Source organism: Gopherus flavomarginatus, chromosome 6 (assembly GCF_025201925.1).
Source record: "Gopherus flavomarginatus isolate rGopFla2 chromosome 6, rGopFla2.mat.asm, whole genome shotgun sequence".
Classification (NCBI taxonomy): Eukaryota; Metazoa; Chordata; order Testudines; family Testudinidae; genus Gopherus; species Gopherus flavomarginatus.
In genome coordinates, this window is record NC_066622.1 from 111,137,564 (window position 1) to 111,155,843 (window position 18,280).

Sequence of the window (18,280 nt, forward strand, 5' to 3'; positions counted from 1 at the left end):
TAGTTCTCATCGCCACAGTCTCTGAGCCCCTAAAACGGAAATCATATGAGCAGTGCAACATTATGTTAACTCCTGACGCAGAAGAACCACTTTTAGAGCTCATTTTTATACCTATTCTATCCTTGACTTCTCTCCTATATTATCTTCTCATCCCTGTCAGTCACAAAATATGCCATCACACTTGTCACTAGCTGGCACCTTTAGCTTTAGTCAGGATTAAGACCTACAATTGACAGGGCATGGCGACTGGACTTTTCTCATGAAAAACTTTAGATTGAATGATGATAAAAATAAAAAAATTGTATTGCCAGCCTCTGCATGTTAGAAATGTAGGCTGCATTACATACTCTATATTATGTTAAATGATTAAATTCTTATGTTACAGAAGCAGTAAGTCCTTCCCACAAAATAAAGGAAATCCTAGAAAAATACCATGAGCAGTTTACACCACACTGGGAAGGAGTTATTGGTAGCATGCATGTTCCAAGGTTTGTTATGGCTCTTCTATATTTCTCTTTTTTTTTTTAAAAGAAGTATTTCACAGAGGCCTCAGTCATGACTAGGACCCCATTGTGCTAGGTGCTGTGCAAACGCATAGGAAGACATCACCCCTGCCCTAAGCATATCTACAGATTTATAGGTGGAAGAATTTAAATAAAGAATCCAGAAGACACACCTGTAATACATTTTGCCATATTGATCACAAGCAAGGCTGCAGTATGTAGGGGTATTCTGTTGATAGCCAAATGGCACTGTCCTTCTTGATTTAATAAAATTATCATAAATGGAACTTCAGAAAAAACTTATTATCTAAAATAATGGAAAACTGGAAAAGACATATACACGGAGTTTTTGAGAGAAAGTTGTAAAGTATATACATAGACAAATTTATAATATTAGCATTCTAGCATTATCATCTGACAAAATAACAGGAGGTTACAAGTCCAGGTAATTCAGATCTCTTCCCTGTCCATCTTACAAGTACTTTCATCTTCCCTGAGTTAATAAATCAACAATTTTGGAATTAAATATTTGAAAACTATAGCATTTTCATGCTCACTATAGGATTGTAATATTGTAGCACTTCTGAAATAAAACAGTGAAGATTCATCCTGTAGTTTACAATTTCAAGACCTGATGATGTAATTAATATGGTTTCATACAGTTGGTTCACTTAGCTTCATTTATAATTACTTCAATTTTAGAATCGTCTCTTCCTACACCCCAATTTCTTAGCTGCCTAATGAGTGTATCTCTTCTAGTCCTTGAGCATTCCCCTTGAACATTAAAATAAATACTGTGTCTCAAAGAAATGGGGATTGCACAGTATATACTGGCTTGTTTCTCTGGAAAATAGTCCCTTAAATCTCAAAAGCACTGTCCATGTCTCATTTACTGTGAGGTGTTGTGACTTTTCAAACAATTGTTTGTTGAGTAATTAACATTGAAACATTTTGTATAGATGTGTCCAGAAAAATATTACTGTAAAACAGCTACCTGGTCTAAATAGCTTACCTTTCTTTGCAGCCAAGCTGAATGGGAGCAGCTACTGAATAACTGCAGTGCATTTCTGTTCTATGGAATGGAAAGATTCTTGTCTCATATTTTACTTAACAGATTCGTTGCTATGAACATCCCAGGTGAGATAAGGAAGCTAAAAAAACTATATATTGTGTTCTCTTTCCTTGCAAAGCATCATAACATTCTATTCCATGCCAAATAATTATGAGACTATTAGGGTTATGCAATGAAAGGTACAGTTTAACACAGAGCTAAGGGACCATGCTCTTCATTCAGGAAGTTCTGCATTCAGGATATGGAACAAATAGCAATTTAAATTCGTGTTGTTTGCTATCTGTTAGAATAGTCTTAGAATTTAAGCATTTGGAATCTAACACTACTTTTGGGAAGGGAGAGTTCTTCGAGAGAGATGTCCCTGTGGGTGCTCCACTCTAGGTGCCGGTGCGCCCCTGCGCCTTTGATCGGAGATTTCTGCAGCAGTACTCGTAGTGGCCACGCATGCTCAGAGCCTGGCCCCCGCTCTCTCTAGTGAGCATGTGCGGTCGGTTCCCTCAGTTCCTTCTCTACCGTCCCCGACTTGAGACGGAGCTCAGCAGACTCCTTAAAGAATTTCTTTCCTCATTTTAAAATAACTTGTAGTTAGACAGTTTCTTGTTAGTTAGTTGTTAGTTAGTGTTACCTACCTTTTTTCTACTGTTAAAAAAAAATTTGTTCTCTCAGCCGCTTTAAATATGCCTGGCTCCACAGGCTTTAAGCGCTGCTCCTCCTGTAAGGACGCTATCCTCTCTCCGATGGACATTCATAGTGCATAAAATGTTTGGGGGAGACCCATATTCCCCAAAAATGTGCTCACTGCACTAAACTAAGCTCCAGAGCGAGAAAGGACAGGGAGATAAAACTTAAACTTATTTTACTTCAAAAATCCCTACGGTCCACCTCAGACCCTGGCACGAACTCTGCCTCCGCTCACCGACACATCTCTCCCACTTCTAAAAAGCAGAAGAAAGCAGCAAAACGAGGACACCTTCTGTCAAATTCAAAAGAAGCCCTTAGACACAAACCTTCTCTGGTCAGATCCACAGTCTCCTTACCAGTGCTCTCCCGCCAGAGCAGTTTCGACGAGCCGGGCTCCTCCGGCACCGCGTTAAACCCGCCTGTGCTTTCGGCGGCAGCTCGAGGCTCCAGTGCCGAGGCGACAGGCTTTCAGTTGCCTGCCTCGATTGTGGCACCTATCGGCACCGCGATGAACGCGGTGCCGACAAATCAGGCCCCCCCGAGGCACTGCAGCCTGCTATTAATAGTGCGGCACCGACTACGGCACCGGCATTAACAGCACTACTTGGCACGGAGCCAAGACTAAGAACTCTGATGCAAGCCCGGGTTCCCTCACAGCAATTCTATCAGCTTTCACCTTCAGCTGCCTCAGCGGTGCCATTTACCCAGTCAAGTGACCTCCTAGTGTCACCTACGCTGCAATCGCCCTTCCTTAAAGACTGCTTCTCCCTTACGAGTGATTCAGGGTCTGAACAGCCTTCCTCCAGTGAGGAGGAGTCTGAACTACAGGGTGATGTTTCAAAACAATCAGAATTCCATCCTCGGAGTCCTGTCACATGCGGGCACAGGAAAATTGTCTCAGACCACCCTCGAGACCCTGCCTCCTGGTGTGTTAACCCCTGGATGGCACCACCTCTGCCTTTTCCACCACCATGGCAGTATTGGACCCCATGGACATCTTTCCCTCGGCAGCTCACCCGCTATTCCAATCCGACGAGACGCGAACGTCCAAATCATATGACTCACTTGGTGGCACCCTCCCATTCTCAGGATCAATTAACTCATGCTCCTGACCCAGTACTCACTGAAGTACCAACTGAAGCAATGCCTGAAGAAGCTTTACTTCCCTCCCCTCTACCGCCCTCAGACGATTTTTCAAAATTCCAGGATCTCTTTAAAAGGGTTGCCAGTGAGCGTAGAATCAATCTGGAGGAAGTACCGGACCAACAACATGAGTTAACAGACATCCTGCAACCCTCTTCTTCATCCAGACTGGCATTACCAATTAATGCAGCCCTTCTGGAACCTGCTAAGTCCATCTGGCAGGCTCCAACCACAAGCCAGCCTACCTGAAAACAAGCAGACCGTAAATACTTCATTCCCTCTAAGGGCTCTGAATTCCTTTTCTCACATCCTGCGCCAAACTCACTGGTAGTGGACGCAGCCAGTCAAAGGAACAAACAACAGTATTTCCGCCATACCCCAGCCAACAAGGAAGGCAAACGCTTAGACCTGCTGGGTCGCAAAGTTTATGCCTCTTCAACCTTACAATTTCGAATTGCCAATTATACCGCAATTCTGGCAAAGTACGACTATAGAAACTATAACAAGTTCATGGACTTTATTGAACACATTCCAGACTACAAGAAACAACAGTTTACAGCTTTAGTTTCCAAGGGCCAAATCATATCATGCACAGCTCTTCAAGCAGCTCTGGATTCAGCCAATACTGCAGCAAGATCCACACTACGGCGGTGGTCATGCGCCGAGGTTCATGGCTCTCCTCTTCCCTCTTTCCTCGCAAGGTTCAGAGCACCATAGAGGATCTCCCTTTTGATGGTGATAAACTCTTTGCTTCCACCACTAATGAGGTGCGTCACTCAATGAAGGACTCAAGGGCAACTCTTCGATCCTTAGGCATCCAAATCCCTACAACCAGAAGGCGACAGTATAGATATCAACCTTACCATCCATGCTACCCCCCATATACTCAGCGTTTCCCAAGATCTCAGGATCAACAACAACAACAACACCAACGCCAGAGATCCAGATACCAGCGGCATCGCCTCAATTCTTCCGGGATGCCCCAACTTCCTCCTACTAATAAGCAGATTTGAACCTTTGGTCGAGGGTCTCGTAAACATCGTCCCAACTTCCGCGTATGCACTGCCTACAACTATCTTTGGACACCACCTACAGCCATTTTTGCACCAATGGCAGAATATTACCACCGACAAGTGGGTTCTAGAGGTCATCACAACTGGGTATTCTATCCCCTTCCTCTCCTTACCTCCCACCCACTCACCCTCCCCGTCCCTCTTCAGGGACACCTCTCACGAGTCACACCTCCAGCATGAAGTACATCATCTCCTTCACCTGAGTGCTATCGAACTTGTGCCCGAATGCCACAAGGGGAAAGGGTTCTACTCCCCTTATTTCTTAACAGAAAAGAAAACTGGAGGATGGCGACCGATCCTCGACCTCAAGAGGCTCAACAAATTTGTCAAAAAGCAAAAGTTCAAGATGGTTACTCTCACCACCATAATTCCAGCCCTGGAGCAGGGCGATTGGTTTTCAGCCCTCGACCTACAAGACGCTTACTTTCACGTCATTATCCACCTGGCCCACAGACGTTTTCTTCGTTTTACCCTCGGCTCAACGCATTTCCAATACAGAGTTCTACCATTCGGCCTTTCCACTGCTCCTCGAGTTTTCTCCAAGCTCCTAGCAGTAGTCACTGCCTACCTCAGGAAAAAAGGAGTCATAATATTCCCTTACCTCAACGATTGCCTCCTGAAGGCCTCCACGTTCGACGAGGCCCTCCGCTTCACACGAATCACCATCGAGTGCTTCCAATCCCTGGGCCTGCAAATAAGTGAAAGCAAATCCACATTAAGTCCTACCCAGCACCTGGAGTTTATAGGAGCGAGCCTTGACTCCACAACCAGACTGGCATCTCTCCCACCCGACCAATTCAATACCATAAAACTGCTGGCTACAAGACTTCGCAACGGCCCCGGGTCACCACTCGAGACTGCCTCCAACTACTAGGGCACATGTCCTCATGCACTTTCGTGGTCCAGAACGCACGTCTCCACATGAGATGCTTCCAGGCTTGGTTGGCCACAGTTTACAAACCAAACGTGCACTCACTAAACAAACAATTGGCCATACCTTACCGAGTCAAAGACTCTCTCATATGGTGGACAGTCCCCTACAACCTCTGCTCTGGAGTCCCCTTCCTCCAGACCCCCCCAACTCTGGTGATGGCGACCGATGCATCCCTCACGGGTTGGGGGGCTCACATCTCTCACCAAACAGTCCATGGGCTATGGTCTCATTCCGAGACCTCCCTGCACATAAACGTTCTAGAACCTCGAGCTATACGGAATGCCTGCCACTGCTTCCTTCCACTAATCAAGGATCAGCATGTACGCATAATGACAGACAACATTGCCTGCATGTTCTACGTAAACAGACAAGGAGGGGCTCGTTCCCACTCTCTTTGCTCAGAGGCCATAAAACTCTGGAATTGGTGCCTTGCGAACCACATCCGCATATCAGCTGCTTATCTCCCAGGGGTGATGAACACCACTGCCGACGAGTTAAGAAGACGTTTCCCTTCGGAGCACGAATGGGAGATAGATACGGGAATCATTTACAACATATTTCGAACTTGGGATCACCCAACCATAGATCTCTTCACAACCACGAAAAACACGAAATGCCTCAATTTCTGCTCCAGGGCGGGACTGGGCAAACACTCCCTCGGAGACGCATTCATGATCTCATGGCCCCGGGACTTAGCTTATGCATTTCCCCCAATACTATTGCTCAACAGGGTCCTCATAAAGATACAAACGGATCTTGCCAGGGTGATCTTGATGGCCGAGACAACCATGGTTCCCTTTCCTCACCAGAATGTCAATTCAACCACCGATCTCCCTGCCTCTCATCCCAAACCTCTTATCACAGCAACACGGCCGGCTTCTTCACCCCAATCTCTCCATGCTTCATCTCAAAGCCTGGTACCTGCATGGTTCTCCCAACAAGAACTAGACTGTTCCGACCAAGTTCAGAGGGTACTTCTACACAGCAGAACACAATCCACCCATATTACCTATCTCCGAAAGTAGAAACGATTCACAAAATGGTACTCAACTAAACAACTGTCTCCTACTTCGGCAACTCTTCCCTGCATACTCGACTATCTATTGGACATTAAGCAATCCGGCCTTTCCTTCAGCTCCATCAGAATCCACTTAGCTGCCATCACAACCTTTCATGGTACAGTTGACAATACCTCGGTCTTCGCTCATCCCATCACCAAGCGTTTCCTGAAGAGACTCCAAACCTTATATCCAGACATTAAACCACCTACCCCTCCATGGGATCTTCACCTAGTATTGTCCTGTTTAACTCATCAACCCTTTGAGCCCTTAGCCACCTGCTCCCTCTTGCACCTCTCGATGAAAACAGCCTTTTTGGTGGCCATTACCTCCACCAGATGGGCAGGCAAGATAGCAGCCCTTATGGCAGATCCACCATATACGCTCTTCTTCAAGGACAAAGTTACTCTACGCCTACACCCAAAATTCCTTCCAAAAGTTCACGCTTCATTTCACATCAATGAACCAATACATCTACCAACTTTCTTTCCGAAACCACATGCAAACTCCTTCAAAGCCACAGTGCACACACTTGATGTGCTCAGGGCCTTATCCTTCTATTTGGACAGAACCAAACCCTTCAGAAATTCTCCTAGACTCTTTGTCTCCATCGCGGAGCACTCCAAAGGCATAGCTATCTCTACCCAGAGACTTTCGAACTGGATCTCCAATTGCATACGACTCTGCTATCAGATAAAAAACGTTACACCTCCAGCATTGATCAGAACACATTCCACTAGATCTGTATCTACCTCTGTAGCCTTCTTACGTAAAGTACCATTGTCTGACATTTGTGGAGCAGCCACTTGGTCCTTCTAGCACACATTTGTCAAACACTATGCCCTTACTCAGGGCCCTCTCTCTGACACTTGATTAGGCAGGGCAGTATTATCTACTGCATTCCTGCCAGACCCGAAGTCCCTACCTCCTTGAGATACACTGCTTCGAAGTCACCTAGAGTGGAGCACCCACAGGGACATCTCTCAAAGAAGAAGAGGAGGTTACTCACCTTGTGCAGTAACTGACGTTCTTCGAGATGAGTGTCCCTGTGGGTGCTCCACTACCCACCCTCCTCCCCTCTACTTCGGAGTTGGAGTAGCCTCCATTGTAGAGAAGGAACTGAGGGAACCAGCTGCACATGCTCACTAGAGGTATACTCAGAGCGGGGGCCAGGCTCTGAGCATGTGTGGCTGCTACGAGTACTGCTGCAGAAATCTCCGATCAAAGGCACAGGAGCGCACCGACACCTCGAGTGGAGCACCCACAGGGACACTCATCTCGAAGAACATCAGTTACTGCACAAAGTGAGTAACCTCCTCTTCTGTCAAATTTACTTGACTGTTTTTATTTTTGGACATATTTTTCTTTCTCCTGAAATTTGGTTTCTTCCCATTGGGTCCAAATTTCTCAAAAAGACACATATTAAAAGGTTAGGACTCAAATTTTCTAAAAATTGCCTCAGATTTTGAGAGTCCAAGATCTGATATTCAGAGTTTCTGAGTGCTGACAGCTCTGAGTTGAGTTGAATTAGAGTTGGAGGTGGTATTCATAAATTACACCTTAAATGTTTAGAGTTGGGCACTGAAAATTAGACGTCACTTTTGAAAACATGGGCCTAAATGATCTGTCTCTGGTAGTCTTGTTTTATAATCCCCTATAGCAGGGAAATGCTTTTCATGTATGTGTCTAGACTAGGGGTCGGCAGCCTTTCAGAAGTGGTGTGCCAAGTCTTCATTTATTCCCTCTAATTTAAGGTTTCACCTGCCAGTAATACATTTTAACATTTTTAGAAGGTCTCTTTCTATAAGTCTATAATATGTAACTAAACTATTGTGTGTAAAGTAAATAAGGTTTTTAAAATGTTTAAGAAGCTTAATTTAAAATTAAATTAAAATGCAGAACTCCCCGGACCAATGGCCAGGACACGGGCAGTGTGAGTGCCACTGAAAATCAGCTCATGTGCCTCCTTTTGCACGCATGCCAGAGGTTGCCTACCCCTGGTCTAGACTGATGGTGCTTCTTGAATGCTGAATCAAATTTCAGGTGCTAGGAAAAGTCTAGACCCCCTATTTTATCAACAGGAAATTCTAAATGTGTTGACAAAGACATCACTGGAACAGAAAATATGTGAGATGTGCTGAAAGTCACACAGCATTTCTCCATGGACAGAGACCGTAGTGCAGGCGAAACACAGAGGTTGTATTAGATACAATATCTAATATTTTCTCAGAAAGCTTTGGTAGGTTTGTTAGTTACTCAGATGCATTTTTACCAACATGGAGATGGCTTTCACCATCACTGGAAAAGAAAACAAGTCTGTTTCCTGTGTCTGTTAAATTTATCTGAGTCTTTGAAAGAGCAAAGTCTTCTATTTGCAGAAGCACCCAAGTGTCTTAGAAGCCTAAGTCCCGTTTTCAAAAATGACATGAACACCTAGGCTACTAAATGCTTAATGTCCTTTTCATGTAGCTACCACATCTATTCCTTTAATATATAGTTATTCCTATTAGAGGCTGCACAGTATACGTTTTACAGGGAATTAATCCTGACAAATCCATTAGGGGCATGGGATATTTAAGGATTTGAGGCCAGATTTTTAAAGGTATTTAGGTACCTAAAGAGACAGTCAGGCACCTACTGGGATCTTTTTTAAAGGATTTATGCACCAAGCACCCATTAATTTCAAGTATCTTTACAAATCTAGTCTCAAGCCCTTAAATATACCCTATACACAGTGGATATGTCAGGGTAGCTGCACAATCTTCCCAATTCCTGTTCATCAACCCAACTTTCCACAGGTTGACAGCCCATGAAGTCATTTAATGTTACCTGTAGGCTGAATCGAGTACAGAGCTAATTTTCATGGAACTTAATAAATACTAATTTTTGAGAGCCTCCACTAACCTATATCTGCAAACATGGTATTATAATTCTCTATCACTAAATTTTCTGAAAGCGGAGATTGTTTCTTGCCATCCTGGCTACAGTTATCCACATTTCATAGTTTTCCAAAGGACATGAATATTTATTTAAAAAGGATAAATTAGCTATTTGAATTACAATAGCTTCTTGTGTTTTTCCTTAACAAATATTCAAAAACAATACAGAAAAGGCATTGGTAGTGAATTAGTCTGCTATATATTCCTTGATTTGGTCTCACTGACCATGTAAATTAACTGATTGCATCTGGAAAAATCACATTTGATTTGCAAAACATGATTATCTATCAGAATAATATAAATATTTGTAAATCTCACTTAAATTTATTTGCTTTCAGACAGACAACTGACAAATGAAGCAGAGATCCCTGTCATTTGTTTGTAAGAATATATGGGACCTTTCTGGATAAAAATCACATTGGACCAAATTTTGCAATCTTTACTTAAGTAATATTTACTCATGCATGTAAATCCTACTGAAATGAGTTCTACCGACCTTGAAAGGGTTGCAGAAATGAGTCCTGTAAATTTATTATTTATTATTATTATTTGTTTATTATTTGTATTACCATAGCAGCTAGGAGCCCTGCTCGTGAACCAGGACTCCATTGTTCTAGGTGCTGTACTAACACAAAACAAAAAAATGTTGGGTAGTAGTAGAAAGTGATTATTCAAACACTTTTCCTTAACGAATAGCTGAGTATACAGTTATGGCAGAAGAAAAAATAAGTGTTTATATTGAAAACTGTTTATTCAATACTTTCACAAGAGCAATAACATCAGAAAGATACATGTTATCTATTTTCATTTTGTAAATGCTGTTAAAACAACTAACTTTATTTTTCCAGAATGCCAGTTGATGGTACTTTTAGATCTGGTGCAGTCAAATCAGAGTTTCCAACGACTGGCAAAGCTTGATACACTCAAAAGGTAGAATAAATCTTATTGTATCCTGCAGATAGTCACAGTGTCTCATTTTTTGTCTTTCAAAGCAAATTTAAAATTGTCTCTTGTGCTTCTGAAAGTGTGGTGGACTCAGATCTGAGTTTGGAGTGGGGAGTTTGGCCACTTTCCTCCATGATCCTACAGAAGCCTTTTTCACAGGTGCTGCATTGTATCAGGGCTCCACAGATGAGGAGATCAAGGCTGTAGGGAGACTGAGTTTGGGGGGGACAGAAACCTTCCCCACTGTCTTCTGAATTCAGGATTTTTAATTTAAGCTACTCCTCTACCCCGATATAACGCTGTCCTCGGGAGCAAAAAAATCTTACCGCATTATAGGTGAAACTGCGTTATATCAAACTTGCTTTGATCCACCGGAGTGTGCAGCCCCGTCCCACCTGGAGCTCTGCTTTACCGCGTTATATCCAAATTCTTGTTATATCAGGTTGCGTTATATCGGGGTAGAGGTGTAGTTAAATAGATACAGCCTTTATAGCATAGAAAGATACTTTAGAGTCCTTCTGAAGGTTTATACAATTAATACTTTGAGACCGAGCCAAGTGTTTATGTTTTGTTGGAATAAATTGTTTTGGGATGCTAATTAACTTCCTTCCAGATGCAGCAAAGAATCCTGTGGCACCTTATAGACTAACAGACGTTTTGGAGCATGAGCTTTCGTGGGTGAATATCCATTTCTTCAGATGCTCACTTCTTCACGAAAGCTCATGCTCCAAAACGTCTGTTAGTCTATAAGGTGCCACAGGATTCTTTGCTGCTTTTACAGATCCAGACTAACACGGCTACCCCTGTGATACTTCCTTCCAGATGTTTACTATTGCTGATTAAAGGTGTTAACCTTGAAGACAGCTAAGTATCTGCTTTGCATCTAAATTTAAAGAGACAGAGCTCACACATTTATTGTATATATTGTGACAAAGTTCCTCCTCTACCTTGGTGGGTCCTGCCCTTACTGGAAGATTTGCTCACCTCAGTGATCTCCCCCACAGTCTGGATCAACTCCTCCTGTGTCTGATCAGGAGTTGGGAGGTTTGGGGGGAACCCGGGCCCACCCTCTACTCCGGGTTCCAGCCCAGGGCCCTATGGATTTGCAGCTGTGTATAGTGCCTCTTGTAACAGCTGTCTGACAGCTACACCTCCCTGGGCTACTTCCCAAAGGCCTCCTCCAAACATCTTCTTTATCCTCACCACAGGACCTTCCTCCTGGTGTCTGATAACGCTTGTACTCCTTAGTCCTCCAGCAGCACACCCTCTCGGTCTCAGCTTCTTGTGTCTCTTGCTCCCAGCTCCTCATACACACTTCCTCTCCTCTGGCTCCCCGCATCTGACTGGAGAGAGCTCCTTTTAAAACCCAGGTGCCCTGATTAGCCTGCCTTGATTGGCTGCAGGTGTTCTGATCAGCCTGTCTGCCTTAATTGGTTCTAGCAAGTTCCTGACTACTCTAGTGCAGACCCTGCTCTGGTCACTCAGGGAACAGAAAACTACTCACCCAGTGACCAGTATATTTGCCCTCTACCAGACTCCTGCACCCCACTGGCCTGGGTCTGTCACAATATCGAATACAAATTCTTGAGAGATTAAAATACTTTCCACTTTTCTGACTTCACTAATAGGAAATAAATAGAAAAGTCCCCCAAAAAATATAAAGAGTCATCAGTATCGCATCGCCACATCCACTGAAAGTACCCGTACATCTTGCAAATTAAAATGTGCTGGATGTAAGATTTCTAATACATAAATACACATGCATACAAAATAACTAAATATTTAAATCCAGGAACTAAGCCTGAATCCCCCTCTTTTATATAAAAACAATTAAGAATGGTCCCTTTATTTCTCAAAGCTTTTTTCCCCAAACACAGTCATTCCCTAAATTAAGTCAAAAGACAATTCCTTAATGTAGGTTTTCCAACTGTGTACGTTTGCAGTCTCATCCTAATAGATTATTGTATTTACCAGCCTGTTGCTCTCATCCTGCATCTCTTAAGTGGGTGATTTATGGCTCTGACTGTGACAGTTCCCTGAAAGTTTAGAATAACTTCAATTAAAAGCTAAATCATATAACTTCGTGTTCCCCCAAGAAATAAATAGCATCCTTCAAAGAGATTATAGAAAACCTTCCCTGTTGTTTTATACAAGGATTACCATGAAATGCAGATTGACAAAAAGCTGAATTCCATTTTTAAATTACTACAATTCCAATGCTATAGAATTTCACCTGCCAAAAAAAAACCCTATCAAAACTCCAAATCTCCATGTGTTCAGTTGCAGCAATTTAATTTAATCCAGCTCCAGGGTAGAGAACGTCTTTCCTTGTATATCGTTTCTGAGTCTCCAAACTTTTGCTGGACTCGCTCTAACAGCTTGTTTTCACTGCTAAAGTATCTGCATTTTTTGCTATGGGTAATTAATATGTGTGAGCTATGCTGAGGTAAAAACACAGTAAGACCAGGAACTCTAGTTTAACTGCCAGGACAACCTGAAGTGCCTTGTCTTTGCTGTTGTTTTACCTTGGGGTAGCTCGAACATCTTATTACCACAAGGGAAACAAAACACAACTTTTTTAGCAGTAAATACCTGCCCTATCTCCAAATATGACAAAGTACAGACATGCATCTCATGTAAGGAGAAATCACTTCTCTACTTTTTCATCCACCTGAAGGTAACCATTACTGATAACTTAGCATGCCTGTCTCCAAACAACTCAGCTGGATCCTAAAGCCTACTCCACAGCCCCTTATCCACAACTAATGTGCTTTGTCTGCTATTGTTTCCTTTAATTTACTCTATTATCGTTCCATGAACAGTAACATGGCAGTGCACTGTCTGCTAGGTGGGACCTCACACCCTGCAAAGATGAAGTAGAACTTAATATAGTTGTTTATATAGCATTTCCTACTTAATACAAAACATTCCAACAGACTGTCACTAAGAATTAAAAATGTATGAGAAAAATGCAGTCCACCATTTACTGATATGTTTTGTATGGTGAAAGTTGAATAAAAATCATTTTTGTCCTCTATATTCAAAAGCACAACACACATCATAATGTTTCAGGAAACTTTGTATTTATTTTATGCATTATATTTATTGATTATATTATTCTTATACTATTGACTTTCTTTAGTCGTCTACATATTTCTGTAGAGAGACCAACAGAGACAGCAATCCTTCTAAGCCTAACTGGTGTTCGTTCCATTATGGCCAACCAGTGGTATACAACCCTGCAAGAGAATGCAGAAAGGCTGGAAATCTTGTCTGAAAGTATGTACTTGTGGCAAATCTTCCCTTAACACACTAGTCCTTAAAATTTTCTGATTCTTTATGTAGAATAGCACAATTCTTATGCTATCCTTTCTGTAGAGTGAGGGCTGAGAGAGAGACTGTGAATAAGTAGCAGGGATTGGCTGGCTATGTGGGCTTCCTGATCCTTCTTTCTTAAAAACCCTGCTCAGAGCCCTACCTGTCTAATGGAGAGAGAAGTGTCCTTGAGCTGCCGGACATTAGCAACTATAACTATTTTGAGAAAATGTTCTGTGATGCCTTCAAAGAGAATGTTAACCTTGTCGTCTTGCTTTAAGAATGTAAAGTGAATGTGAGTGAAGGACGAGCTGCTGGTTATAAATTAAGAGCAAGACTTTTATAGTTAAGAGCAAGGTCTTGGATCATGAGAGCCACAGAGCAATCTGTAGGTTCTGTAAAGGCACAGAAAGGGAAACTACCTGAAAGTTACTCGCACAATCACAGATCTATAACTAACTCCTAGTGATCTATATCATTTTGATTTGCTCCATTTTTAAAAGCTGAGGCACTGGTCTAAAAAACCCAGGGTTTGTATCTTCTTGTTTTTCAAAATTCTCATTAAAAGTTCATAAAAATGACAGTAGTTCTTTTTAGATTTGTTACAAACTGGAAAAACAACTGGGCAGACCATTCGTGTTCTTCAAAAGTATAAGATTGGAGTGGAAAAGTCACCAACTAGAGGTAAGAAATAGACATCTTTGTATAATGTACAGAAACTGGCCTCTGATATTAACGAAATTAGATGCTTGTAGTTTAATCATTATTACAATTCTTTGTTGCAATGCAAGAGAGGGAAGATATGGCCACTTCAAGTGGCTCCTGATTTAAGTTGCACTTCTCCCTCAGCTGATTTACTGCAAAGCTAAAGCTAAGATTGGAAATAAGTAAGTTTTAAACAAAGGAAGATCAGAAGAATATTGTGGTTTTGGAAAAAAAAATATTTAAAAAGCCTCCACTAACTAGGAGATAGGTATATAGAATTACAACAATTTTTAAAACATTTTGCAGTTGATAGATACATCCACAGTTCATGGAGGGGGTAGGGGTAAGAGCAGAGGTTCAAAAGTCAGACCTTGTAGACCAATACAAATGCAAGATAGTCAAGGTGAACTAATATCTTAGCGTGTCTAATATGTACTGAATCATGAAGTGTTTTCATCGCCATATAGTCACAATATATATTAGAAACTTATTAATTCAACATAGAATAAAACAAATAAATCTTAATGTCACTTTTCTGGACTATCCAGGACAAGATGTTGATTCTGCTTCATAATCTGGGTCCTGATAAATCACTGCATTATTCTATTTTTATGTTGCTAAAAATCCATTCTATTTAGTCTAATGCTATACATTTTATATCATTTATTACGTAATGGCCTGGTCTTCAGAGGTGCTGAGCACCTGCAATTGCCACAGACTGTAGTGGGAGCTGCTGGTGCCAGGAGTCCCTGAAAATTAAGCTTTAATTAGTGCATATGTCATGGGGAATGGATATTTGGAAAATGTCTATAATTTAGTGAGGTACTTTTCAAGTTTAGTTTCTATGGAAAACTTAATTAATCTTTACATTTTATGAAAACTTCTTCATTTGATTCCAGCAACTTCTGAGTTTGGTTTCATTTGACATATGCAGTATGTATTTGTGATAAAGGAAACTGAACTATCTCTGCATGAAGTAAATCTGTTATTATATAAAATTACATCCATAAAAATGCAAATTCTCAGTAGGAAGTAATGAATGTGACTCACGCTGTATAGTATTCTCTGCAGTTTCCAGTCTGTATTTAGCAACAATGTACTGTGTGCAGTCATACTGCCTGGGTGTGCTGTCATCCATTAACTAGAGTCAGAGCAGATCAATACGTAAGTCACACCTCCCTGGAAAATACAGTATGATTGGTGATTAAGTTGGTGGCACTCTCCCCTCTGGGTCCCCAATCCTGCAAACAGTTACTCATGTGTTTATCATTAAACACATTAGCATTATGGTCAGTACCACTACACACAAATTTACGTAAATGTTTGCAGGCACACGGCCTTAGTTAGTATTGAATTAATGCCATATTCTGTTTAAAGGGGGTGTTTTGCTGGGACTAAGTGCAGTCTAACAGATGAGACCTAAAGGGAAGATCCTGACTACATGTGCTGACATTCAGTGGCAGTTTTTGGAAAAGATAGGGGTATCAAGGCCAGTAATATGATCAAAATCTAATTTGGGTAATTACATTTTGCCTGTGTAAAATTCCCTGTTTGGTAGCTTTATCACAATTAGCCAAAATATTCACCAACATAGTGTAAATACTTCCCATGAAGTCTGACTGGTATAAAATTTAATTTGTGTGACTGGCAGGCAGTGTTAAGAGCACGATAAACATGAAATATACAGTACTCATTAATTTTACATTTTGCAGTATGTAGTAAATTACAGTGATATGGCTGCAGATCATGGCAAAATCTCTACAAACACAAAATAAGTTCAGCCTGCTTGGTAGAAGGCAGCCGTAGAAATTCTTCTCTGTATAGGGTAATTTATAGAGGAATTTCCACCTGCTAGCTTGGGGTGGGGGACCCCCACAGGGGCAGTCCTTGACTTATCTGTCTATTGGTTGTTACTAACATAGCATTATAAATTGTATTCCATTTACAAAGTTGTGTAGAAATTGCCAGAGTTAAGGCCTCTGCCGGTAAAGTAAAGTACAATAAAATAATTCATTTGTTCTTTTTGAAAAGCCAACAAAATCCTCACTTTGCTGGCTTATGTAGTAATGATTTGGGATAGTGGGAAGACTAAAATCCTAAGTATTGTCTGAGTTTTCTCTGTTCTATGCTCAAATGTCCCTTGTGTGTATTGATCATCATTTCAATGTAAAACAGAGGAATGCAAAAGATACTTGAATATTTAAGCAAACAGAAGGCAAAAATACTATATTGTAAAATATTCTAATAGGTGTAATTGTAAATAATAATTTTTTTGAATATTTTCTAGTGGAAGAGAATTCTAAGAATTCTTCTAGTGATGAAATCGAAAGCCAAATAATTCCTAGTCAGTCGAACCTTCCTGCAATTCAGCCATCGTCTTACAATTGTATATTGTATGGGCTACCCAACATAATTGTTATGTGAACTCATGTCAGGTTTCTATCTGTAAATAGGAACTCATCTACAGTATACATGATATTGGCCTTACCTTGAAAGCTAGCATTTAGTCAGTCATCTTAAGTACTTTTTGTGTAGACTAATAAGAATTGAGTTTAAGAATATGCAAAGCGTGTTAGCTAATTTATTTTGTTTTAGATTTGTGTACTGATATTAAAATAGCGAAGATTTTTGTCAGAGCTTTGTGTTATTGAAAGTATGTATTTCTCTGTGCTCTTCTGTTAATTAAAGTCTTTAAAAACAGATCTTGGATTTCTGCTTATGATTATTCCATTATTTACCTTCTGCTTAAAAAAGAGCAAACATACTGTTTTTCACATCACAAAGTTGTGCAATGAGACTCAAAAGTACTTTTTAATTGACTAACTTTCCTTTGAATAATTTATAATAGCATTGATGAAGTTCTCAAATCTCTACTGTGGTTCACAAAACTCCAGAAAACTCATTCACAATCAGCTATGTTGTGTTAAGCAAAAATAAGGTATATTTTCCACTTCTTTTTTGCATTACTTGCTCTACATTCACTTACAGTAGTATAAATAATAATTGGATTTTCCAGAGCCATATAGTACAGTGACCAGATATCCCAATTTTATAGGGACAGTCCTGATATTTGGGGCTTTGTCTTATATAGGCCCCTATTACCCCCCCCACACACACCCCCGTCCCAATTTTTCACACTTGCTATCTGGTCACCCTACTATACACGGGTTTGGGAAGGGAGCTCAGCTTCCTCTACAGCAGCATTCTTCTCTTCCCCTGACTTCACAAAGGGCTCTGTGCGGCATCAGGGATCTCCGGGTTAAGGAAGGAGTACATGGACCCCAGCGGCATGACCAGGAAGTACTTGCAGTGTCTCGCCACAAGGTTCATGGAGAATAAAGAATAAAATAGATATAGCAAGTGGCTCTATGAATTTTGCCTATGATTCCCCCACCCCTAACAATGGGGAAGGCCTCCTTGAGCCTCTTACCAGCACTCCTGATGTTGTCACACCTTTATTATATTGCTGACAATGCTTTATGCTATAGTGACAGCATAGAGAACACAAAATTTGGGTACATTTTAAAAAGACAGTGATGTGGTAGCAATTATAGAAGTATTCTATTGTACACAGAGTTTTCAACACGTACAAGTCAATAAAATTCCTTTCCCCTATCCTACTTAGTAGATTGTGCCCCATTTTAGGGAACCATGTATATTACTTAACCTTTTCTCTCCTGCATTAGTTTAACATTGAACATCAAAAAAAGCTTGACACCCAGACAGACCATTTAATCTCCATGGAACCTGACTGAAAATTTTACTACGGTATCCTGTTCTGAGGTAATTGATCTTTTTCCTGGTATACTGCAGCAACATGGATAATGTGCTGGCCTCCAAAATAAATAAAAATAAAACAAAATTAACTAGCTAACTAATAAGAAAGTATAAATTATGTGTCCTCCACTACCT

General features: G+C 41.1%; 1 protein-coding gene across 2 annotated transcripts in view; it reads left to right on the top strand.

Moving 5' to 3' along the window:
• CFAP46 (cilia and flagella associated protein 46) overlaps positions 1-17,030 on the top strand; it is a 159,248-nt gene extending 142,218 nt beyond the window's left edge. The window contains exons 53-58 of one of the 2 annotated variants that reach the window (XM_050959240.1): positions 386-488; positions 1,528-1,640; positions 10,252-10,333; positions 13,491-13,627; positions 14,261-14,347; positions 16,656-17,030. In XM_050959240.1, coding sequence (XP_050815197.1) covers positions 386-488; positions 1,528-1,640; positions 10,252-10,333; positions 13,491-13,627; positions 14,261-14,347; positions 16,656-16,792 — 659 coding nt within the window. In that variant the 3' untranslated portion in view covers positions 16,793-17,030. Of the gene's footprint in view, positions 1-385; positions 489-1,527; positions 1,641-9,741; positions 9,828-10,251; positions 10,334-13,490; positions 13,628-14,260; positions 14,348-16,655 lie in introns of those variants that run through there. The other variant, XM_050959241.1, reaches the window with a different exon arrangement.
• The last annotated feature ends 1,250 nt before the right edge of the window (positions 17,031-18,280 follow it).